This window comes from Mauremys mutica, chromosome 11 (genome assembly GCF_020497125.1).
Source record: "Mauremys mutica isolate MM-2020 ecotype Southern chromosome 11, ASM2049712v1, whole genome shotgun sequence".
NCBI classification, from domain to species: domain Eukaryota; kingdom Metazoa; phylum Chordata; order Testudines; family Geoemydidae; genus Mauremys; species Mauremys mutica.
In genome coordinates this window covers 48038602-48064537 of record NC_059082.1, presented here as the reverse complement: position 1 = coordinate 48064537, position 25936 = coordinate 48038602, and the positions used below count along the sequence as shown (strand labels likewise).

Genomic DNA, 25936 nt, shown 5'->3' with positions numbered 1-25936 from the left:
TAGTGAAATAGTTTTTCCTAATATCCAACCTAGACTTCCCCCACTGCAATTTGAGACCACTGCTCCTTGTTCTGTCATCTACCACCACTGAGAACAGCTGAGCTCCATCCTCTTTGGAACCCCCCTGCAGGTTATCAAATCCCACCTCGCTCTTCTCTTCTGCAGACTAAATAAGCTGTTGTGGACAAATAATACAGGTTCACACGTGGCCACTAGGAAGTTTCAAGCTAAGTCCCATTATGACCATCTCTATAGGATACATACGCACATTACAAGCATCTCCATTGTACTGCCTCATGATAGTAGAAGTAGAAGAGAGCATAAGCTATCAAGTTTTCAGGAACGGGCACCATATCTTTCAAAATCTTCTGCCACAGGAACTGGAGCAGGTTATAGCCTCTCCCCTCAGCCTTTCAGTTGCCTTAGTCATAGGTGTTCCTAAAGTCCAGTCCTTCCATTGTTTGCATTAGGTTGTACTGTGAGTCAGAGTAGCTTTAGATGAACTTACACATACTAACAGAAGGCAGAGAGGGAATTGTTACATAAAAACTTATCCTAGCTCAGCTGTGTCACAGGAACAAAATTTGCTGTAATAGAGGATTTCTCCTCTGTAACAATTACTTTAGAAAAGGTTACTTTATTGGACTCATCAGTACACCTTTTGTTCTCACATTAATACAGAAGTTAGTAGTTTTACTCTGCAATTGTTTAACCATGTACAAGCAGCAACTTCCAAACCTGTCTTTTTTTCTTTTTTAGCAAAGCATCTTTCAAGTGGTTGCTCTCACCTCTGTTTAACAATGAAATTAACACACACTTGAAGCATCATCCTCAGTGCTTACAAGAGCACCATTCAAGAGGTTGCATAGTAAAGATGATTGTTTTACATATCTGTACAGGTCAATGATCAATGTGCACTGACAATCGCTAGTATAAGATCAGGTTTTAAGGGGGTTTATTTACTATTTTTGTTCAACAGTTTTATACAATTTGAAGGCAACATTGCTGTATCTGAATAATGCAGCTTGTGGGAGTGTTAAGCAAAAAGTTTGGCTAGTTTTCACATAATTGGTCTTGCCAATTTAAAATAAGTAAAACAATTCCAACAGCCTTTACCAGGACAAAGTGGCATTCTTATTTACACACAATGAATTTGTGAAAGGACATTGTCAATCAACCGCAATTATTGAAATGGAAGGCTACTCAACCCATTCACGCCACTGTGAAGGTGCAGTGATATTTTAATGAAATACCTTACATTGATACATTTATAATGATGAATTAAGGTGAATTATAAGATGGTATATAGTTGCTTAGAACAAACTGCAGGTGGACTGAGTTTAGACTCTAAACATTGTAGTGTAGTCCATTTCAAAAAGTGCACCACATAAGCTTCATCACTGGCTTAATGTACCATATGGCTGATTTGTTCCTGACACAAGGAACAAAACAACTTTCCCTTCATATGCATAATTCCCTTCATACCAGCTTGTTTTCATGGATGCCTGAATAAGGTTACCCTTGTTAAAAAAAAACAAAAACCCAAAAATATTACAATGTATTCCTTAAAAGCATACAATTGGAAATACAGAGGGACAATACTGTGCCAGCAACCAGTTGTAGTTGTACTCTGTCACTGTAGGATCCAAAATAGGGCATCCTGATGCTTGTTAGTTGATTAACCCTTCATCTCCCACTTCATCCAAGAGCGGTGCTGTGTCTACAGGCTGTCTGACTTGTTCTGCAGATGATCGCTTTGTTGCTCTGTTCAGTGTCCCACCCTGGCAATTCAGAGAAGCAGATAGTGAAACAAACAAGTAGCTTTCCTAGAGAATGTCTGTAGCTTACAGACAACCTTTCAGCAGATGTTTAGGTCTTCAATATTTTGTGCAACCCATCTTGGGGAAGGAATGTGTGATTAGGCCACCAACATACGTGATACTGGTGGTTCCCACCATTGCCACTCCTATCTTTAAAAGTATGGTAACAAAACACAGAAAGCAGTAGGTATCTGCAGGATATTCTGCAGTGACCAACTCAGCAGTACCTATCCCGAGTCAGTGAGAAAACCTTCCTTATACAAACTCTGCACTACCTAAGGTCCCTTTCAAACCAACATTTTGGGAGCTAAGTTTACACCTAAGAACTGCCCCAATGCACTTTTTGTAGGAAATACCTAGTGTCCAAGGCATCTTGCCCTGGATGTAGGAGGGTAATGAAAGTTTAAGCATGTTACTACCTGCTGCTTGTCCACCACGTTGAGGCTAACAGAGGCAGTAATGCATGCAATGGTGTTTGCCAGCATGAAGATCATCATCTGTTGCCAGCGCCATAGTGGGATCTTTAGTTCACTGTTGGGTCCAGAAGATGAACAAACAATGATCATGTGAGAATGTGTTTCCTCTTGCTATATAACATCCAAATAAAATGAAGCAGCACATGGTGTTGGCTTTCGTGTCCTGAAACCAGGCATGGTTTAGACCACAAACAAAACTGGTTTTATGCTCTCAGTTTAGTCCCCATCAGCACAACTTGTGGGCTTTTGCTTAAGAGACAAAAGGCACTAGTTCTCACCTGGACTTGGTTCCCAGAATGTGTCCAACGATCAGATTGGAGAGACCACTTCCAATCATCTGCACAGAGGTTGCAAGCCCCATAGCTGTACCTAATGTTGCCTGGGGAACCACAAGGGGTATGGATGGCCACAGACTCGCCTGTTGTAAGGAGTAATGAAATGGACTGATGTTAAAGTAGGAAAAGTTTGCTGCCAAGACACTTTCTAGAAGAGTCTAACAATTCAAGTCCCAGCTTCAGGCTACTAGCTGATCGACTGAGGGAGAAAGAAAGTTGTCCCCATTACACATTTGGATGCCTTATGGAGGGGTTTACACCTTCCTCTGACTCATCCACCAATGACCACTATCAGACCAGACGATTACAGTAAATGGATGATGAGAGTGCCTACATCTTTCCTCTCCAGTTACTGCAGTCAACTTAAAGCACACACAATTCAGAGTCAAACATCTCAATAAGGAGCTGGGATAACTGCCTTAGGTGGACACTCTGGATCCTGCTCAAAAGGTGTCCTGAAAGGACAGTACTGCTTAACAGCTAATGTTTCCCACAGACCATGCCAATGGGTTCCTTAAGCTGTTTTGGGTTATACGGAGGTGTTTGCTGACTACATCCTTTGGGCTTTGTAATCCAAAGACCTCAGAATGCACACATGCCCAATGTTTAGCCCTTGGCTAGTGTAAAATGCCAGTGTCTGGAAAGGAGTGAGGAGGGAACCAAAGTTATAAAGTGACCAGCTAGTGCTGTGGCTTCTACATACTTACAGCAGCAAAGGAGTAAGTGATCCCCAGCCAGATGGTAGACACAAGCGGAGGAACGAATGTAAATGCCAGGAGAGCAAAGACTGGCAGAGTCAGCACAGCACAACCAACTGCAAACACACCTCTCAGTCCTACATAGTCCTGATGAAGGACAAACAGAAGGTGATTTACCAAGAGTCCCCCACTGTTTCCACCAGGGTTCCAGTGTGCTCCTCCTCAATGAGCACAGCTGAGCAATGCATGCTGGTAAATGATAACTTATAAGAGTATCAGCTAATGGAAAAGAACACCTCACAAAGTATTCCCAGTTCCTTATATGTACCGAGAGGGACTGAAGAGACTGGTGTGCCTATCAGAGAGTAAGGGTGTTCCAAATCACCTGAATTTGAAACTCCAAGGTTTTAGTTTTAAGGTGGTATGTTGCATTTTAGTGCTTACGGAAGTGAGGGATTGATACATTAGACAAAGCATGAGTTGATTCTGTGCAAGCTACTGCTCCTCATCCCTTACAAAGCTCTGCCTGTGCTCCTCAATCCTGACCTGCAACACTTCCCTCACTGTTTTATCTTGGGCTTCTCATGAGTATTCAGCTATTGGTGTCATACTTCTACAACAGGAACTAAGGGATCAGAGATCAAACTCATTTCACTTCTGACCTAATGCAGAATGGTCTTCAGGGTTTCTAAACTAGTCTGTTGATCCCCTGCATCACTAATGACCCAACTCCAGAGCTCTAAACACTCAATCTCTGTCAGAGATGTGCAAAATATTTGTACTAAGCCTTGGTCTATTAGCAGACAATCCACCATGTAGCTGATGTTCTGCTAAGTACTGGGTACTCACGATTAATATGCCAACTGCTGCAGAGAGAACAAGAGAGCTGTCATATACCGCCCCAGCAATGTAAGCGGCTGCCTGCTGACTGTAGCCAGAGTACTTATCCTGGATAAACTTGCTAAAAATAAAATTGAGGGGGACAAAAAAAAATTACATTAGGATTCTTGGTCTGGTTATCTTGGCACAAAGCAAGTCTGAGCACACATCTGGCCAGGGAGTTTTTAATTAGAGAACTTGTCAAAGCGAAAACTCAAATCAATCTGTATACTCATCATTTTTTTAAAAGGTGTGCTGAACAAAAAGGTCGGTTGGAGGGAGAAGGGAGGTTTGTGCCCTTCCTTGCTATGGCCTGGTCTACACTACGAGTTTATTTCGAATTTAGCAGCGTTAAACCGAATTAACGCTGCACCCGTCCACACAACGAAGCCCTTTATTTTGATATAAAGGGCTCTTAATATCTGTACTCCCCGACGAGGGGAGTAGCGCTGAAATCGGTATTGCCATTTCGGATTAGGGTTAGTGTGGCCGCAATTCAACAGTATTGGCCTCGGGGAGCTATCCCACAGTGCACCATTGTGACCGCTCTGGACAGCAATCTGAACTCGGATGCACTGGCCAGGTAGACAGGAAAAGCCCCGCGAACTTTTGAATTTCATTTCCTGTTTGTCCAGCATGGAGCACTGATCAGCACAGGTGACCATGCAGTCCCAGAATCAAAAAAGAGCTCCAGCATGGACCGTACGGGAGACACTGAATCTGATCTCTGTATGGGGAGATGAATCTGTTCTATCAGAACTCCAGTCCAAAAGACGAAATGCCAAAACATTTGAAAAAATCTCCAAGGCTATGATGAACAGAGGCCACAACAGGGACTCAACACAGTGCTGCGTGAAACTTAAGGAGCTGAGACAAGCGTACCAGAAAGCCAAAGAATGAAATGGACGCTCACAGAGGGAGGGGTGACTGACAACTGTAGCTATCCCACAGTTCCCACACTCTCTGAAAAACCATTTGAATTCTTGGCTGAGCTCCCAAAGCCTAAAGGATCAAAAACATTGTTGCAGGTGGTTCAGGGTATATGTTGTCAGCCCCCCTCCCCGTGAAAGCAAAGGGAAAAAAATAGTTTCTCACCTTTTTTCAATGTCATCGTATGTCTACTGGATGCTGCTGGCAGACGCAGTGCTGCAGTGCTACACAGCAGCATCCCCTTCCCTTCTCTTCCCGACGGCACAGTAGGACTGATAGCCATCATCGTCGTCCCGTGAGTGCTCCTGGCTGGCCTCGGTGAGGTCGGCCGGGGGCGCCTGGGCAAAATTGGGAATGACTCCCCAGGTCATTCTCTTCTTTAAGTTTTGTCTCCTGGAGATTCACTCCTGCCTGGAATATCATGGCAGCTGGAGGCTGCCCTCCCCTCCCCCCCTTTGATCTCTGCTTGCAGAGGCAATAAAGTCAGTGTTGTTTCTTATTCATGCATTCTTTATTACTTCATCACACAAATGGGGGGATAACTGCCATGGTAGCCCAGGAGAGGTGGGGGAGCAGGGAAGCAACAGGTGGGGTTGTTGCAGGGGCACCCCCTAGAATGGCATGCAGCTCATCATTTCTGCGGGATGTCTGAGGCTCTGACCCGGAGCGGCCGTTTGCCTCTCTGGTTCTTTAGTAGGCTTGCCTGATATTCTAGGCAGGACTGACTCTCCCAAAACTTAAAGAAGAGAATGACCTGGGGAGTCATTCCCATTTTTGTCCATGTGCCCCCGGCCGACCTCACCGAGGCCGGCCAGGAGCACCCATGACAGCAGCAGACGGTACAGTATGACTGGTAACTGTCATTGTCAACTTGCAAAAGGCAAGGAGATGCTGCTGTGTAGCACTGCAGTACCGCATCTGTTAGCAATGTCCAGTAGACATACGGTGACAGTGAAAAAAGGCTGAACGGGCTCCATGGTTGCTGTGCTATGGCGTCTGCCCAGGCAAGCCAGGGAAAAGGGCATGAAATGATTGTCTGCCGTTGCTTTCACGGAGGGAGGACTGACTGACGACATTTACCCAGAATCACCCGCTACACTGTTTTTGCCCCATCATGCATTGGTATCTCAACCCAGAATTCCAATGGGTGGGGGAGACTGCGGGAACTATGGGATAGCTACCCACAATTGCAATGCTCCGGAAATCGACGCTAGCCTCGGTACATGGATGCACACCGCTGAATTAATGTGCTTAGTGTGGCCGCGTGCACTCGACTTTACACAATCTGTTTCCAAAAATCGGTTTCTGTAAAATCGGAATAATCCCATAGTGTAGACATACCCTTTTATAATGGATAAAGGAGGCCTGAAAGTTTGGGGGTATGGGGAGGGGGGCATGCATCTTGGAAATTCCAGGAACAGCAAGTCCTGTTTTCCCTGGTGTTCTCCTTGTGGGAGTAGAAGATTTCTCAGCCCTGAAACTGAAAGGCTGAGAGGGATGTTAAATTTTTAGATACATTAACTCAAAACAGTGGAGGGAAGAAGGATCAGCATTTAGCAACTTCAACCCTTTGATTAAGGGCCCAGAAATTTCCCATTCCAGTTCTCTACTGCTCCAAGAAGATATCCAATAAAAGCAGAGAAGACAGGCCCAAATATTGCTACAGCGGAAAACAAGCTCCTTTGTACATTATGGAGGACAAACCTGGCATAAACCTAGTGTTTTTAAAATCCTTTGTCGTGCCCCTAGATTTCTAGTGGCCAGCCTCTGCTTAGCAGCTTTGAGAAACTAATTTATCTGGAAACCCTCTGCTCACCTAGATTTTGACTGGTTGCTTTTAAGTGACTAGAATTATTAAGTAATTAAAAATGCTGTCCCTGCAGATTTACTGCCATAGATCCAAGTAATCAATGACACGGAAGGCACTGAGCCATGATTCTTGTTTTGGAAACAAGCCTGGAATTAATCTGCCAAAAGAGATATTTGAAACATGACTCTTTGTTCCGGAGGCAGTGTGGAGTATTGCTCCATGACAGAACGTGGGGATACAGCAGTGCAGGTATCAGGCCAAGTACTGTGCGTTTTGCTTTCACTAGGTTCTAATATTAGGACCTTTTTTGTTAATTGCTGCAGCGGCACAGGAGCCAGCAAACAGAGCTGTAAACAGGGGAGTTTCTGTGGGAGTTTGCGGGGGAGACTAAAAGACCTAGGCAGAGGAATTGACAGGCTAGTGAAGGGAGGGGGTGGTGTTCTGCCTGGTGCCTGTTGGGGGTTTGTTTTGCTGTAGGTGGTGGTGGTTTGCTTTGGTTTGTGTTTCCTGGACTAACAGGTTTTAGGTGGGAAGGCTATGACCGATACAGAGGCAGCAGTGAAAGACACAATGAGGATGACTGGATGTGGAAGCTGTGGCATGTACATGATCCTGGAGGGGGTACCTGAAAAGAGTTTCGTCTGCATGAAGTGCCGCCAGATAGAGCTGATGGAAGAAAAGATCCGAGGACCAGAGATGCAGGTGGAAACTCTGGTCGAGTTTAGAAGGGGGTTCGAGTGGATGATGGAGCATGGACATGAGGAGGCTGAAGGGAAAAGCTCAGACTTGCAGATGGAAGCAGCACCAAAGACTGAGGAGAGACTGCTGGGTGAGGAAAGTGGACAGTGGAAGCATGTGACTAAGAGAACCAGGCAGAGGAAAAGACGGGCCAGTGAAGGAACAGGTTTGCAGAGTTGGAAAATGAAGAAGGGGCACAGCAGGTGGTCGCTGAAGTTGAGGGGGCAAGGAAGAAGAGAAGAACAGCTAGCCCTATAGGAAGAGGTGAAGAGTCAATAGAGACAACACCAAATGAGAGCCCCTGGAGGATACCGGATGGGTTGCAGAGGATTGCAAGGGACAATAGAAATCGAGAGGACTTGCAGCCAGAGGGAACCGGATAGACCGGAGAATCGCACTGTCACCAGGAAAAGGCAGGTGATTGGGGACTCCTTACTGAGAAGAACAGACAAGCCTGTAACCAGAGCTGATCCAGAGAACAGAAGGGTGTGCTGTCTGCCGGGTGCTAAGATACAGGATGTGGACCTGAGGCTGAAAAGGATCCTAACGGGAGCGGGAAAGAATCCGCTGATTGTCCTTCATGTGGGAACGAATGATACAGCTAGATTCTCGCTGGAACGTATCAAGGGAGACTATGCCAGACTGGGGAAGACGCTTAAGGAAATCGAGGCTCAGGTGATCTTCAGTGGGATTCTGCCTGTTCCTAGAGAAGGGCAACAAAGGTGTGATAAAATTATGGCGATCAACAGATGGCTCAGACAGTGGTGCTATAAGGAGGGCTTTGCGATGTACGGCCACTGGGAAGCATTCATGGACAGAGGACTGTTCTCTCGGGATGGACTTCACCTGAGTAAGGAGGGAAATAGACTTCTAGGATGGAGGCTGGCACAACTGATTAAGAGAGTTTTAAACTAGGAATCTGGGGGACATGGTTGGGAGATGTCCAGGTAATCTCCACACTGGTATTTAACATTGAGAGGGAAGAAAACAAAGTAAGAAAGGATACAGCCGTGGGTAGGAGAATGGACATAAGGAGGAAGGGTAGTGTAGATACCAGTCTAATAGGTGATACTGATGATAGAATGTCTGTGCCTAATCGGGTAAAGAATGTGAGTGAAGCCAAACAGCAAGAATTAAGATGTTTGTACACCAATGCGAGGAGCCTAGGTAACAAAAAGGAGGAACTAGAGCTACTGGTGCAGGAAGTGAAACTGGATATTATAGGGATAACAGAAACATGGTAGAATAGTAGTCACGACTGGAGTACAGGTATTGAAGGCTATGTGCTGTTTAGGAAAGACAGAAATAAAGGCAAAGGTGGTAGGGTAGCATTGTATATCAATGATGAGGTAAACTGTAAAGAAATAAGAAGTGATGGAATGGATACGCCAGAGTCTGTCTGGGCATATTGGGAAAGAAAGCTACTAGAGCCTCCCCATAGATAGTGCTTGGGGTGTGCTACAGACTGCCGGGATCCGATTTGGATATGGATAGAGACCTCTTTAATGTTTTTAATGAAGTAAACTCTAATGGGAATTGTGTGATCATGGGAGACTTTAACTTCCCAGATATAGACTGGAGGACAAGTGCTAGTAATAATAATAGGGCTCAGATTTTTCTGGATGCAATAGATGATGGATTCCTTCACCAAGTAGTTGAAGAACCAACAAGAGGGGATGCCATTTTAGATTTGGTTTTGGTGAGTAGTGAGGACCTCATAGAAGAAATGGTGGTAGGGGATAACCTTGGTTCGAGTGATCATGAGCTAATTCAATTCAAACTAGATGGAAGGATAAACAAAAATAGATCTGGGACTAAGCCCTTTTGAAATAAAAAACCGAACTTTAAAGAATTAAGGAAATTAGTTAGGGAAGTGGATTGGACTGAACAACTTGTGGATCTAAAGGTGGAGGAGGCCGGGAATTACTTCAAGTCAAAGTTGTAGAAACTATCAAAAGCCTGCATCCCAAGAAAGGGGAAAAAATTCATAGGCAGATGTTGTAGACCAAGCTGTATGAGCAAGCATCTTAGAGAGGTGATTAAGAAAAAGAAGAAAGCCTACAAGGAGTGGAAGATGGGAGGGATTAGCAAGGAAAGCTACCTTATTAAGGTCAGAACATGTAGGGATAAAGTGAGAAAGGCCAAAAGCCATGTAGAGTTGGACCTTGCAAAGAGTATTAAAACCAACAGTAAAAGGTTCTATAGCCATATAAATAAGAAGAAAACAAAGAAAGAAGAAGTGGGACCGTTAAACACTGAAGATGGAGTGGAGGTTAAGGATAATCTAGGCATTGCCCAATAGCTAAACAAACACTTTGCCTCAATCTTTAATGAGGCTAATGAGGAGCTTAGGGATAATGGTAGGATGACAAATGGGAATGAGGATATGGAGGTAGATATCACCACATCCGAGGTAGAAGCCAAACTCAAACATCTTAATGGGATGAAATTGGAGGGCCCAGATAATCTTCATCCAAGAATATTATAGGAACTGGCACATGAAATTGCAAGCCCATTAGCAAGAATTGTTAACGAATCAGTAAACTCAGGGGTTGTACCGTATGACTGGAGAATTGCTAAGACAGTTCCTATTTTTAAGAAAGGGAAAAAAAGTGATCCGAGTAACTATAGGCCTGTTAGTTTGACATCTGTAGTATGTAAGGTCTTGGAAAAATTTTTGAAGGAGAAAGTAGTTAAGGACATTGAGGTCAATGGTAATTGGGACAAAATACAACATGGTTTTACAAAAGGTAGATTATGCCAAACCAACCTGATCTCCTTCTTTGAGAAAGTAACAGATTTTTTTAGACAAAGGAAACGCAGTGGATCTAATTTACCTCGATTTCAGTAAGGCATTTGATACGGTTCCACATGGGGAATTATTAGTTAAATTGGAAAAGATGGGGATCAATATGAAAATTGAAAGGTGGATAAGGAACTGGTTAAAGGGGAGACTACAACGGGTCATACTGAAAGGTGAACTGTCAGGCTGGAAGGAGGTTACAAGTGGAGTTCCTTAGGGATCGGTTTTGGGACCAATCTTATTTAATCTTTTTATTACTGACCTTGGCACAAAAAGTGGGAATGTGCTAATAAAGTTTGCGGATGACACAAAGCTGGGAGGTATTGCTAACACAGAGAAGGACCGGGATATCATACAGGAAGATCTGGATGACCTTGTAAACTGGAGTAATAGTAATAGGATGAAATTTAATAGTGAAAAGTGCAAGGTCATGCATTTAGGGATTAATAACAAGAATTTTGGTTATAAATTGGGGACACATCAGTTGGAAGTAACAGAGGAGGAGAAGGACCTTGGAGTATTGGTTGATCACAGGATGACTATGAGCCACCAATGTGATATGGCTGTGAAAAAAGCTAATGCAGTCTTGGGATGCATCAGGTGAAGTATTTCCAGTAGCGATAAGGAGGTGTTGGTACCGTTATACAAGGCACTGGTGAGACCTCATCTGGAATACTGTGTGCAGTTGTGGTCTCCCATGTTTAAGAAGGATGAATTCAAACTGGAACAGGTACAGAGAAGGGCTACTAGGATGATCCGAGGAATGGAAAACCTGTCTTATGAAAGGAGACTGAAAGAGTTTGGCTTGTTTAGCCTAACCAAACGAAGGCTGAGGGGAGATATGATTGCTCTTTATAAATATATCAGAGGGATAAATATCAGGGAGGGAGAGGAATTATTTAAGCTTAGTACCAATGTGGACACAAGAACAAATGGATATAAACTGGACACTAGGAAGTTTAGACTTGAAATTAGATGAAGGTTTCTAACCATTAGAGGAGTGAAGTTCTGGAACAGCCTTCCAAGGGGAGTAGTGGGGGCAAAAGACATATCTGGCTTCAAGACTAAGCTTGATAAGTTTATGGAGGGGATGGTATGATGGGATAGCTTCATTTTGGCAATTAATTCATCTTTGATTATTAGCAGGTAAATATGCCCCATGGTCTGTGATGGGATGTTAGATGGAGTGGGATCTGAGTTACTACAAAGAATTCTTTCCTGGGTGCTGGCTGGTGAGTCTTGTCCACATGCTCAGGGTTTAACTGATCGCCATATTTGAGGTTGGGAAGGAATTTTCCTCCAGGGAAGATTGGCAGAGGCCCTGGAGGTTTTTAGCCTTCCTCTGCAGCATGGGGCACGGGGTCACTTGCTGGGGGATTCTCTGCACCCTGAGGTCTTTAAGCCACGATTTGAGGACTTCAATAACTCAGACATAGGTTAGGGCAGGGGTCGGCAATCTTTCAGAAGTGGTGTGCCGAGTCTTCATTTATTCACTCTGATTTAAGGTTTCATGTGCCAGTAATACATTTTAACGTTTTTGGAAGGTCTCTTTCTATAAGTCTATAATATATAACTAAACAATTGTTGTATGTAAAGTAAATAAAGTTTTTTAAATGTTTAAGAAGCTTCATTTAAAATTAAATTAAAATGCAGAGCCCCCCGAACCGGTGGCCAGGACCTGGGCAATGCAAGTGCCACTGAAAACCAGCTCGCGTTCCGCCTTCGGCATCTGTGCCATAGGTTGCCTACCCCTGGGTTAGGGGTTTGTTCCAGGAGTGGGTGGGTGAGATTCTGTGGCCTGCATCGTGAAGGAGGTCAGACTAGATGACCATAATGGTCCCTTCTTTCCTTAAGTCTATGAACCTATGAAGCCTGCAAGGACCCCTCCCCACCCCAAACTGCTGAGCTGTTTGTTTATATTTATAAATATAGAGCCCTCCTTTTCATTTTTCTCCCAAGATCTCAAAGCACTTTGCTAATGTTAAGTTTTGCAAGCCGCCTCTTAGAAAAGTAGAAGTGTAGCCATTTGCAAAATGAGGAAACCAGACAGAGGAGAAGCACTTTCCCCAAGGTTATATAGAGTCTGTGTCAGAGCCACGGTGGGAACAACCCAGGTCTCTCAACCCCTAGTCTGCTACTCTAACTGCATTCCCTCCCACTGAGGTTCTAACATTTTGGAAATGGCAGTGTGCTGTAGGAACTGCCATGCACAGCAGTTTTAATCTATGCCTTATCTTAAGATGCTGACTGCTGGACACCTTCCAGGCAGCTGCTCACATGTGTGGCAGTCCTGGGAGGCACCTTGGGAAGGCTGCAATGGTTCTGAGTTGTTTAGCCAGGAAACACTTTACAGCATCAGTGGCCATGAATCTGATCCCACTGGAGCCCTCAGCACCTTCCTCCTGTTGACATTGCCACTCCAGTAAGTGTTTTACTTGAATGGATTTATGCAGCACAAACCCCCTGACTCCAGAAGCTGGGCAGTTACATCTAGATGCACTTCATGAGCCTTTCAGGTGCCGGTCAGATGGGTTTCCTCTTTGCCATTGTCCCACCTAGGTCAGGGGAGAAGTATTAATTTGCAGGAAAGCAAATTTGGAATGTCTCCAATCTTTGGAGTTCTGGAAGAATCCAAGTTCCTTTAAGGTTGCTTTGGACTGGAAATCCCCATGTCTCGCATCATCTTCAGAGATGGCTGCATAACACAGTACAAGGGAGATAAGAATCAAGGACCCTGATGTTCTATAGCTAAATGTTAAGCACCTTGCTTGAGAGGGACATTGCTTCCTTTCTGGCTTTGTGCTCACAAAGGCAGCAGTAAACAAGCTGTTTGGAAAGCTCCCCATTCCTCTGAGATTCCCAGGCTAGCTGAATGGAGAGGAAGATGGACACTGTTAGCTCTGTACCGAAGCTCCAGTGCTGGGAACAGTTACCAGCACCAATGCTACCTTTCTGGTCAGTACCTGGCATCTGCCACAAAAGGGAAGACCCCGTTGTAGAAGAACATGATGGTTAGGACTAGGAGCCAGTAGCGAAGTGGCAGTCGCCGGACATCCTGAACTCGCTGTAAAGAGAAAAGCCCCCTAGATTAATAGGATACAGACTACTTCCAACTTCATAATGATGTTACCTTCTTCCTCTACTATTCCATGAGAAAGGCCAGCTGGTGACTGGAGTCTGAAAGGTCACTCATTCGCCTCTGGGAGTTCCAGCATTTGCTGTGCCCCTCCATACCCACACACCACCCTTCTCTGGCCGTATGGTCAAGTGCTTTTTCTTCCCTTCATAAAAGTCTGTAGCAGCAGAAGACTTTTCTGAGCAGAACTAGCAGCTGCCAGAGGCAAACCATGGGATGAAACACAGCAGGGATGTAGGTACAACTAGGAGTTATTAATGAAGGGAAATATCAGAATATAACCAGTACATTAAGAATGGAAAACTATCATTAAGTCAGGGTATACTCTTCTGAAGTTTAATGGATCTGATGACCTGAACCAATGGCAGCCCTGTTACTTGGGACACTAAGGGTATGTCTACACTGCAATTAGACCCTCATGACTGGCCCATGCCAGCTGACTCGGGCTCACCAGGATGTTTAATTGCAGTGTTGAGATTTGGGAGGGTCCCAGAGCTCAGGCTGCAGCCTGAGCCCTGAACGTCTACACCACAATTAAACAGGCCCTTAGCCCAGCTGGGCTAGTCAGCTGGCATGGGCCAGTCACAGGTATCTAATTGCAGTATAGACATACTCTTGGAGAGTGTAGCACAAAGACTGGTTCTGCCTTGGCAGGAAGATGGGCTAGTTCTGACCAGATTACTCTGTAAATCACACAAGAGGAGGCTAGAATCTCATCTGTATTCACAAGCAACTTGCACAATGAACTCAGGTGAATGTTTGCTGACTCCTCATGCTCAGAGTGCTGGCTCTGGTCTCTGATAGGCTGGCAACATTTATTTTCTTTGTTTAGTTTAATTTTCATGATCCCTTGTTGTTTGCAGCTGCAGAAGCCTAAGAGACTTATATGAAGAACTACCATATAAAACTTGGATAAGTGGCATTGGCTCCCTCTTCTGGCCAAGATCAGCTACTGCTATTGAAAGCTTTAGTCACAAAATAAACTCAGCAGAGACAACAAAATTCAGTTTAGCCCATGCCAGAACCTCAAGGCTCTGGAGGAAAAGGCAGTCTGTATTCCACATACCACTTTCTTGGACTCTTGCTGGATAACCCCATCCAAGCCAAGCTGCTTCATGCCCACTTTGTCCAACATGCTGACTGTGATGGCTGAAATAAAACCCAACGTACAGAGCAGGGTACCTGCAAACACAGAAGAGATTTTAGGACTTCCCTGGAGCAAAGAGCTGAATGACAGAGCCCTCTGCAGGATTCATCTTCCTGGCTTCTCTCTTACAACATGACTAGCACTTCTCCATTGAGCCACAAGTTGGATCCTTTACAATGTATGGATCAGGGGCGGCTCTACGTTTTTGGCCGCCCCAAGCAGTCATGCGCGGGAGGCGCCCCGGAGCCGCGGGAGCAGCAGACCTCCCGCGGGCATGACTGCAGAGGGACCGCTGGTCCCGCGTGGCTCGGCTGGACCTCCCGCGGCTGCGGACGGTTCGCGGGTCCGGCGGTTCCGCTTGAGCTGCCGCAGGCATGCCTGCGGGAGGTCCAGCCGAGCCGCGGGACGAGCGCCCCCTCCGCAGTCATGCCTGCGGCAGGTCCGGTCCTCCCGGGGATCCGGTGGACCTCCCGCAGGCATGACTGCGGCAGGTCCGCCGGCCCAGCCTGCCGCGCCCCCCCCGGCGGCAGGGAACGCCCCCTACATTTTGCCGCCCTAGGCACCAGCTTGTTTTGCTGGTGCCTAGAGCCGCCCCTGGTATGGATCAGCACAAGGCTGAAAAATTTGGGTTGCAAACATTCTGATTCTAAGATGGGTATTTAGTTGGGTTTGGTCCTGCTTTGAGCAGGGGGTTGGACTAGATGACCTCCTGAGGTCCCTTCCAACCGAGAGATTCTATGATTCTATGATTGTAAGGCCAAGTTTTCACTTATTTTATAATAAGATCTGATATATAATAAGATCTGATTGCCTTCTATGATGAGATAACTGGCTCTGTGGATATGGGGAAAGCGGGGGACATGATATATCTTGACTTTAGCAAAGCTTTTGATACGGTCTCCCACAATATTCTTGCCAGCAAGTTTAAGTAGTATGGACTGGATGAATGGACTATAAGGTGGATAGAAAGTTGGCTAGACTGTCGGACTCAACGGGTAGTGATCAACGGCTCAATGTCTAGCTGGCAGCTATCAAGCGGAGTGATCCCCAGGGGTCAGTCCTGGGGCCGGTTTTGTTCAACATCTTTATTAATAATCTGGATGATGGGATGAATTGCACCCTGAGCAAGTTTGCAGATGACACTAAGGTGAGGGGAGAGGTAGATATGCTGGAAGGTAGGCATAGGGTTCAGACTGACCTAGACAAATTGAGGGATTGGGCCAAAAGAAATTTGATGAGGTTCAACAAGGACCCCATGCACTGCTACAGGCTGGGGACCGACTGGCTAAGCAGCAGTTCTGCAGAAAAGGACCTGGGGATTACAGTGGATGAGAAGCTGGATATGAGTCAGCAGTGTGCCCTCGTTGCCAAGAAGGCTAACGGCATATTGGGCTGCATTAGTAGGAACACTGCCAGCAGATTGAGAGAAGTGATTATTCCCCTCTATTCAGCACATGTGGAGTACTGCGTCCAGTTTTGGGCCTCCCACTACAGAAAGGATGTAGACAAAGTGGAAAGGGTCCAGCGGAGGGCAACAAAAATGATCAGGGGGCTGTGGCACATGACTTATGAGGAGAGGCTGAGGCAACTGGGCTTGTTTAGTCTGCAGAACAGAAGAGTGAGGGGGGATCTGATAGCAGCCTTCCACTACCTGAAGTGGGGTTCCAAAGAGGATGGAGCTTGGCTATTCTCAGTGGTGGCAGATGACAGAACAAGGAGCAATCTTCTCAAGTTGCAGTGGGGGAGGTTTAGGTTGGATATTAGGAAACACTATTTCACTAGGAGGATGGTGAAGCACTGGAATGGGTTACCTAGGGAGGTGGTAGAATCTCCATTCTTAGAGGTTTTTAAGGCCCGGTTTGACAAAGCCCTGGCTGGGATGATTTAGTTGGGGTTGGTCCTGCTTTGAGCAGGGGGTTGGACTAGATGACCTCCTGAGGTCTCTTCCAACCTTAATCTTCTATGATTCTATACTTTAGTATTAATATTTCTGCTTATTGACACCTTCCTCCCCCAGCTGAGGATTAAAATAGTCCTGGTTATTGAAAACGGCTAAAGAGACCAGGAGACCATGGGACCAGGAGATCACCCGGCCTGTCTTCAGAAAACAGATGGGAGAAAAACAACTCCCATACTTGATGGTCTGCTTCACATTTGTAGAGTAACTGCAGATAAGGAAGGTCCAATTGAGCCTTGGTGTAAACAGGTACAACTCAGAAATAAGTCAACGGAGTTATGCTGGGTTATACCAGCAGTGAATTTGCCCCCAAGTGACTGCTGCAAATCAGACTAGTTTTTTATCTGAATCCTTTGGAAAAATCGAGCAAAGTTCACTTGAAAAGCCTGTTCAGATGTGCATTTGCTTAGCATTGGTGTATTTAACCCTCCACATGTAGGATACTCAAGTTGTTCTGATGCTGCTGCAATTGGAAAATGATCACCCAAGTACACAGCAAAGATCTGGAGGGGAATCTGTTAAAGCAGAGCCGGTTGAGAGAACATCTTAGTAGAGCAGAGGGGCAGGATTTTTCTCATAGTTGCCTCTCGGCTGGAATCACATCCTTGAATAAGACTGGTACAACATTCACTGATTTGTTACTTGGTAAGTATATTTATCCTACACTCCCCATCTCCAAGAGACCCCACACAAAGTACAAACACAGTGATTCCCTTTACCATCTCCTCAAAGGCATTTTTAACACACCCATCACCATAATACCCAGGCACCATCATCATCTAGGCAATATTATGACCCTACATCATAGTGTCTGCTACACAGGGATTCCATTTGTCAATGTGAAAAGGAAAAAACCGTCAAGCAACATGGAGGCCAGAGCAGGACTACACCAAAAAGAGGGAAGTGAAAATTCCGCACCCCCTGTACATACGCGCGCATGCACGCACAGACACATGCTTTCTTGAGGTGAGGTCTTAAATCTATAAATATTCAGAATTCGACCCATGTTAAAATATGTCTACAGGCACAAAACTATCATCGACTCAGTGGGAATTGGTCCCTTGGGAGAATAACATGACGGGGAAAGGAGTCGAGGGAAGCTGGCTGTATTTCAAAGAAACCTTACTGAGGTTGCAGGAACAAACCATCCCGATGTGTAGGAAGAGAAGTAAATATGGCAGGCGACCAGCTTGGCTTAACAGTGAAATCCTTGCTCGTCTTAAACACAAAAGAACCGCTTACAAGAAGTGGAAGATTGGACAAATAACCAGGGAGGAGTATAAAAGTATTGTTCAGGCATGCAGGTGTGAAATCAGGAAGGCCAAATCACACTTGGAGTTGCAGCTAGCCGGAGATGTTAGGAGTAACAAGAAGGGTTTCTTTAGGTATGTTAGCAACAGGAAGAAAGTCAAGGAAAGTGTGGGCCCCTTGCTGAATGAGGGAGGGAACCTAGTGACAGAGGATGTGGAGAAAGCTAGTGTACTCAATGCTTTTTTTGCCTCTGTCTTCACAGACAAGGTCAGCTCCCAGACAGCTGCACTCTGCAGCACGGTATGGGGAGGAGGTGACCAGCTCTCTGTGGAGAAAGAAGTAGTTCGGGGCTATTTAGGAAAGCTAGACGAGCACAAGTCCATGGGGCCGGATGCGCTGCATCCGAGGGTGCTAAAGGAGTTGGCCGATGAGATTGCAGAGCCATTGGCCATTATCTTTGAAAAATCATGGCGATCGGGGGAGGTCCCGGATGACTGGAAAAAAGCTAATGTAGTGCCCATCTTTAAAAAAGGGAAGAAGGAAGATCCAGGGAACTACAGGCCAGTCAGTCTCACCTCAGTCCCTGGAAAAATCATGGAACAGGTCCTCAAGGAATCAATCCTGAACCACTTAAAGGAGGGGAAAGTGATCAGGAACAGTCAGCATGGATTCACCAAGGGCAAGTCATGCCTGACTAACCTAATTGCCTTCTATGACGAGATAACCGGCTCTGTGGATGAGGGGAAAGCAGTGGATGTACTATTTCTGGATTTTAGCAAAGCTTTTGATACAGTCTCCCACAGTATTCTTGCCAGCAAGTTAAAGAAGTCTGGGCTGGATGAATGGACGGTAAGGTGGATAGAAAACTGGCTAGATGGTCGGGCTCAACGGGTAGTGATCAATGGTTCCATGTCTAGATGGCAGCCGGTATCAAGTGGAGTGCCCCAAGGGTCGGTGCTGGGGCCGGTTTTGTTCAATATCTTCATTAACGATCTGGAGGATGGTGTGGACTGCACCCTTAGCAAGTTTGCAGATGACACTAAACTGGGAGGAGTGGTTGATACGCTGGAGGGTAGGGATAGGATACAGAGGGACCTAGACAAATTAGAGGATTGGGCCAAAAGAAATATGATGAGGTTCAACAAGGACAAGTGCAGAGTCCTGCACTTAGGACGGAAGAATCCCATGCACTGCTACAGACTAGGGACCGAATGGCTGGGTAGCAGTTCTGCAGAAAAGGACCTAGGGGTTACGGTGGACGAAAAGCTGAATATGAGTCAACAGTGTGCCCTTGTTGCCAAGAAGGCTAATGGCATTTTGGGTTGTATAAGTAGGGGCATTTCCAGCAGATCAAGGGATGTGATCATCCCCCTCTACTCAGCACTGGTGAGGCCTCATTTGGAGTACTGTGTCCAGTTTTGGGCCCCACACTACAAGAAGGATGTGGATAAATTGGAGAGAGTCCAGCGGAGGGCAACAAAAATGATTAGGGGGCTGGAGCACATGACTTATGAGGAGAGGCTGAGGGAACTGGGATTGTTTAGTCTGCAGAAGAGAAGAATGAGGGGGGATTTGATAGCTGCTTTCAACTACCTGAAAGGGGGTTCCAAAGAGGATGGATCTAGACTGTTCTCAGTGGTAGAAGATGACAGAACAAGGAGTAATGGTCTCAAGTTGCAGAGGGGGAGGTTTAGGTTGGATATTAGGAAAATCTTTTTCACTAGTAGGGTGGTGAAGAACTGGAATGGGTTACCTAGGGAGGTAGTGGAATCTCCTTCCTTAGAGGTTTTTAAGGTCAGGCTTGACAAAGCCCTGGCTGGGATGATTTAGTTGGGTTTGGTCCTGCTTTGAGCAGGGGGTTGGACTAGATGACCTCCTGAGGTCCCTTCCAACCCTGAGATTCTATGATTCTATGGTCAGAGTGCATTGCCAACCCAGAATATGGCAGTGTGTGTGTACACACACAAGTAAATCAGTTTTACTCCATTGATTCAATGAGAGTATACATTCACACACAATACTGTTCACACGTTCCTGCAAGTGTTGTAAAGTCACAGAAAGGCTGCAAACAAAGCTAGAGGCAAATGCAACAGTTTTAGAAGGAAGCTTCAGCCAGCAATGAAGCATCTTCTATTGTGTCCTCAAGCCAGGAAGGAGAGCAAGGGAATGCTGTCTGGAAGACACACAGCCCACCTGCCACACACCAGGTTCACTCTCTTTCCTATGCATATTCTTTACCAGAGTTAGACAGTATCGCTTGGCTGCTTCGTCTTGGGCCTAGAGGCAAGTGAAGCAGAAGCCAGAAGGAAAAGCTCACCTCCCCAGAGTGTCCACTGGATACCAAAGTGGGTCTCAAACTGCTGGGTGAAGAAGAAGTTGAGGACACTCCCAAGCCGGGAGAAGGAGAGGGTCAGTCCAAATGCCAAGGCCAGTTCCTTCCCCTTGAACCAGAAGGCAGTGATGCGATTCTGCACAACTTGGAGGGGGTGGGAACAGAGGAGAAAGGGCTATGTCAACAGATGCACAGAAACCGAGCCTAGTGCATTAAACACACATACCTGGGGCAATTTCCCAATTCATGCTCGGTGGGCCAGATGGGATCAGAGTCAAAGACTCTTGGATATCTGAGGTAGAGATACAGTGTGTCAGATTAGCACCCCTTTGGGATAGCCCTTACCACTGCCGCAACAGGGGGGAGGTCAAGTGGCTTCTGAAAAGCCAAGCTGTAGTGTGAGTATTGCAGCTGCTGCTCCCAGGAGGGGGCAAAGGCTGGTTAAAATTGTGGATCTTAATATTAGAAGGGCAGATGAAAGTTCTACACTCCCAGCAGGCAGACCAAATATTCTGTCCTCATCCATCACCACTCAGGCCTGGTTCCTGGTGCACAGAGCAGGTGAAGGTCTGACTGCAGGAACAAAGGCCCAGGGACAAAAATCCCATTTGGGGTCTAACCAGGACAGGAGTTCTCAGATTCCTTACTGGTAAGTGACCCATTCCCAGATCCAAACAGCAACCGTCCCATCAGCATCAGCGGCAGAAGGTACTGAGTTCCCTTGAAGTGAGAGCCCAGAGCGAAGATGGACGATCCCAAGACAATCAGGAAAGAGAAAAGAAAGACACCAACTAGGGAGGGAGACAGAAAAACACAGGGACACATTGAAATAAAGGCAATGGATAAATAAAATAAAATAAAATAAATAAAGAGAAAATTACTGTGCAATAGGAAAGGAGCTCTGAATTTTTATCCCAGGACAGGTAAATCCCTGGGTCTCCCATCAAATTGACTCTATGACATATTATTTTACTACTATATAGCCCCTTTCATTGAAGGATTTTAGGTCACTTTGCAGAGGAGAAAAATATTATTGTGTGCCTTATACATGGGAAAACTGAGGCAGAGGAACGTTAAGTGGCTCAACCACAAGCCTATAGGCTTCATGCTCCTGAGTCTTACTCCTAGCTCTGCCATTGACTCTTTGATGTTGGCCAAGTAACTTCACCTCTGTGTCAGTGTCCTCATCTGCAAAAACAGAGACAAGAATGCTGACCAGCCCTACAGGGAATGGCCAGGACTGCATTCTTTACTGTGTTGTGGAGCTTAGATACCATGATGACAGATACCAAATCGAAGGCCATGTAGAAGAGAAGAATACAGGACTATCAGACAGTCACATCCACTGCCAGCTCTGAACTTATCTGTCTTCCTTTTATTGCGTGTCAGGAGATTAAAACAATGTTTACTCAACTGTTGTGTGTCATACTAAATTCTAGTGATCTACCATCAGGCCAAAGGGAGAACTGTGCAAGTTTACAGCAGAGATCCCTTATGCTTGTAATTCTATGGAGCAGCCTTTGTTACACTCATCTTCTCTTCACACCAGAAGGAAGTACCTTCCTTGGTTTGCTCTGTTTGTTGCCCACACTGCTTCATGCTGCAGGACCTTACTGAAAAGGTGATTCTGGTGTTGGGAAGCAATATCTCTTTCCATTGAAGGAATAGCTGGAAAGGTCACTTCTGTGCAAGAAGAAAGATCAGCTAACACGAAATAATTGGGACTTACAGTGATTTCCCAGTTTATCAATCAGGAATCCAGCCAGAATCACCACCAGCGCATTCCTATGGAGAATACCACAAACGTTTGGTTACTCCCTGCACATCCTATGACCAGTGCACATGATGCCACCCCTAAACAGAAGAAATGTGACTCACGTCCAAGCATAGATTGCATACAGCAGGTTGTACTGTGCAGGCGTCATCCCCAGACCTTCCACGCAGGCCAATGTGCCATTATGTCCAGTGCCATTATGCTGGGTTCCATTGGGGCAGGTTAGGTTCTGTGTAACAAGTTGACATAAAAAGTCTGTATTCCAACAGTAATAGAGGTCTAATTTGGATTACACAATGATTAGCCAAACCTTCTTTTTGGGTGGTGGGCCTCAATAGGTACAAGAGCCTGGTTTTGACTTCCTTTCTAGACTCATCTCCACCACTCACTTCCCAACCTGATAGAAGGAATTCAAAGATTTTCAGTGGCCTTGTGTGTATAGCGTATCCATCTTGAGGATACGATAGTAATTAAAATGTTCTGAGTGACAAAGGAGCTGAAACAATATACAAGGGATCATAAGAGACTACAGCAGAACCTATTTCCCACTGGCAACTGGGAAACCCATTGGAAATTACTGTGGTTTGACATTCGTAGACTTTGATACCAAGTATCAGAGGGGTAGCCATGTTAATCTGTATCCACAAAAACAACAAGGAGTCCAGTGGCACCTTAAAGACTAACAGATTTATTTTGGCATAAGCTTTCATGGGTAAAAAACCCACTTCTTCAGATGCATGGAGTGATAATTACAGATACAGGTATAAATATATATTGGCACATGACTTTGATAGGAGCTGTGGGGTCTCAGCACCTCTTATAAATACACCACTGAGATTTGAATCAGAGAGAAAGGCAAGGATACTGCATTGCAAAATGCACTTGGTCTGTGTATTGTAATCAGCTGTAGCTTAATTTTTAATGATCTGATACTAAATAAAGGTACAGAGAAGTGTTCTGCAGCAGCTTTTATAAAACTAATGAAGCCTCAGTAATGAGACCTCATTCCAGCTCCCTGCTATAAAAACTTTTATAAGGAATTGGAACCAGATCTCCTAAATCATAGTTCAATGCCATCACCACAAAACAGTAGCAATGGTGCACACTCTCCTTCTCTGAACCCATCTTAGTTTGGGGTCTCTTCAGAAGTCTTTATTATCTGAGTGTGTAAGAATTTCTTGCAGGCCTTCTAAAAGTCATAGGCCCAGCTCCATAATCTAGGAAGGACAGTGAACTTTAGCCAATCACATGTCTTGGATCTACTAGCAGAGGGTGCACATGAGTAAACCCATCCCTTTGCCAGAGACTGAACATAATCCATCAGCAGTAATGATCAGCAGGGATCCTAGTTTTCTGTGATAAAAATAAAAAAATTATCTGATTAAAAAAGCCCATAAAAATCCATTTTTTTCCACGATTAAAATGAAACGCTGAACTTTAGTTTGCTTAACCATAATATATGTATATGTATCAGTAGAACACAATGTTTATTGATGTATTTACAATTTTTAAGCTGGAAGACCAGGTCCCGCCCATTCGCCTGATTTACTGAATTTTTGATTACCCAATCTGGCCTTGCTCCCAGTTAGATTGGATAATCAGGATTCCACTGTATATGTTCTTCTTTTTTCACAAAATGTAAAAACTAAAGATTCTCTGTAAAAATGCAAATTCCATGTTTTTCCTTGACAAATGGATTTCTAGGATTCCTGACAGTCAGTGTGTGACGCTCTGTACCTCAGGGAAACACCCAGCGCCCCCATGTTCATCCGTGTAAAATGATTGTGTGGTATCCAATGCAAAGTTTGTCATGTTGGGTGTCTTCGGAAGGCTCATGATGCCCTGAGCATTGTTGTTACAGTGATGTTATAGTAACTGTTACAGTAATGTTATAGGTTATAATTTCATGTATGGAGGTACGAGGCTGAAAATGTATCCTCCTGGCTTAAAATAAGCCCAGGTAAAATCTCTCCAAGAGCAGAGGGGCATGTATGGGACAAATCCAGCACAGCCTCATAGGAACAAAGCACACTGGCCTAGGCAGGAAAAAAGGATCTGTTGGACTCTTGAGTGAGTCACCCCCATTCCTTTGGTCAGTTTGAGACTACAATAAGGTAATGCTCACCAGACTCTGAAAGCGGCAGGGAGGCAAAGCCAAGAGGGAAGAAAGGACATGATTAAAGGGAGAGACGTTTGCCATGCTCGCTCTCTCTCGCTTCCACCTACATCTATAGACACCACACCAAGAAACTGAAGTGCTGATCAAAGGGGTAAGCCTGGCTGAAGAGCAACTAGCCAGCCTGTGGTGAGAGGGGCCCCTTGACGATCAAAATACAAAAGGAGCGCTTAAAGATGATAAAGTCATTGCGGAAAAACTAAATGGATTCTTTGCTTCAGTCTTCATGGCTGAGGATGTTAGGGAGATTCCCAAACCTGGGCTGGCTTTTGTAGGTGACAAATCTGAGGAACTGTCACAGATTGAAGTGTCACTAGAGGAGGTTTTGGAATTAATTGATAAACTTAACATTAACAAGTCACCGGGACCTGATGGCATTCACCCAAGAGTTCTGAAAGAACTCAAATGTGAAGTTGCGGAACTATTAACTAAGGTTTGGAACCTGTCCTTTAAATCAGCTTCGGTACCCAATGACTGGAAGTTAGCTAATGTAACGCCAATATTTTAAAAGGGCTCTAGAGGTGATCCCGGCAATTACAGACCGGTAAGTCTAATGTCGGTACTGGGCAAATTAGTCGAACCAATAATTAAGAATCATAGAATCTCAGGGTTGGAAGGGACCTCAGGAGGTCATCTAGTCCAACCCCCTGCTCAAAGCAGGACCAAACCCAACTAAATCATCCCAGCCAGGGCTTTGTCAAGCCTGACCTTAAAAACCTCTAAGGAAGGAGATTCCACCACCTCCCTAGGTAACCCATTCCAGTTCTTCACCACCCTACTAGTGAAAAAGTTTTTTCTAATGTCCAACCTAAACCTCCCCCTCTGCAACTTGAGACCATTACTCCTTGTTCTGTCATCTTCTACCACTGAGAACAGTCTAGATCCATCCTCTTTGGAACCCCCTTTCAGGTAGTTGAAAGCAGCTATCAAATCCCCCCTCATTCTTCTCTTCTGCAGACTAAACAATCCCAGTTCCCTCAGCCTCTCCTCATAAGTCATGTGCTCCAGCCCCCTAATCATTTTTGTTGCCCTCCGCTGGACTCTCTCCAATTTATCCACATCCTTCTTGTAGTGTGGGGCCCAAAACTGGACACAGTACTCCAAATGAGGCCTCACCAGTGCTGAGTAGAGGGGAATGATCACATCCCTCGATCTGCTGGAAATGCCCCTACTTATACAACCCAAAATGCCATTAGCCTTCTTGGCAACAAGGGCACACTGTTGACTCATATTCAGCTTTTCGTCCACCGTAACCCCTAGGTCCTTTTCTGCAGAACTGCTGCCCAGCCATTCGGTCCCTAGTTTGTAACAGTGCATGGGATTCTTCTGTTCTAAGTGCAGGACTCTGCACTTGTCCTTGTTGAACCTCATCAGGGTTCTTTTGGCCCAATCCTCTAATTTGTCTAGGTCCCTCTGTATCCTATCCCTACCCTCCAGCGTATCAACCACTCCTCCCAGTTTAGTGTCATCTGCAAACTTGCTAAGGGTGCAGTCCACACCATCCTCCAGATCGTTAATGAAGATATTGAATAAAACTGGCCCCAGCACCGACCCTTGGGGCACTCCACTTGATACCGGCTGCCAACTAGACATGGAACCATTGATCACTACCCGTTGAGCCCGACCATCTAGCCAGTTTTCTATCCACCTTACCGTCCATTCATCCAGCCCATA

The 25936-nt window shown here is 45.3% G+C and overlaps 1 protein-coding gene across 5 annotated transcripts in view; it reads right to left on the bottom strand.

Moving 5' to 3' along the window:
- Nucleotides 1-621: 621 nt before the first annotated feature.
- Nucleotides 622-25936, bottom strand: part of LOC123344352 (major facilitator superfamily domain-containing protein 1-like) — a 38219-nt gene continuing 12904 nt past the window's right edge. For 3 of the 5 annotated variants that reach the window (XM_044980469.1, XM_044980470.1, XM_044980471.1), the window contains 11 exons: nucleotides 22191-22315; nucleotides 22042-22097; nucleotides 20960-21103; nucleotides 20298-20456; nucleotides 14692-14807; nucleotides 13453-13553; nucleotides 4179-4290; nucleotides 3339-3476; nucleotides 2575-2714; nucleotides 2240-2351; nucleotides 622-1781 (listed from right to left, as the gene is read on the bottom strand). In XM_044980469.1, the coding sequence (XP_044836404.1) occupies nucleotides 1671-1781; nucleotides 2240-2351; nucleotides 2575-2714; nucleotides 3339-3476; nucleotides 4179-4290; nucleotides 13453-13553; nucleotides 14692-14807; nucleotides 20298-20456; nucleotides 20960-21103; nucleotides 22042-22097; nucleotides 22191-22315 (1314 nt within the window). In that variant the 3' untranslated portion in view covers nucleotides 622-1670. Of the gene's footprint in view, nucleotides 1782-2239; nucleotides 2352-2574; nucleotides 2715-3338; nucleotides 3477-4178; nucleotides 4291-13452; nucleotides 13554-14691; nucleotides 14808-20297; nucleotides 20457-20959; nucleotides 21104-22041; nucleotides 22098-22190; nucleotides 22316-22396; nucleotides 22484-25936 lie in introns of all 5 variants that reach the window. The other 2 variants (XM_044980472.1, XM_044980473.1) reach the window with 2 other exon arrangements.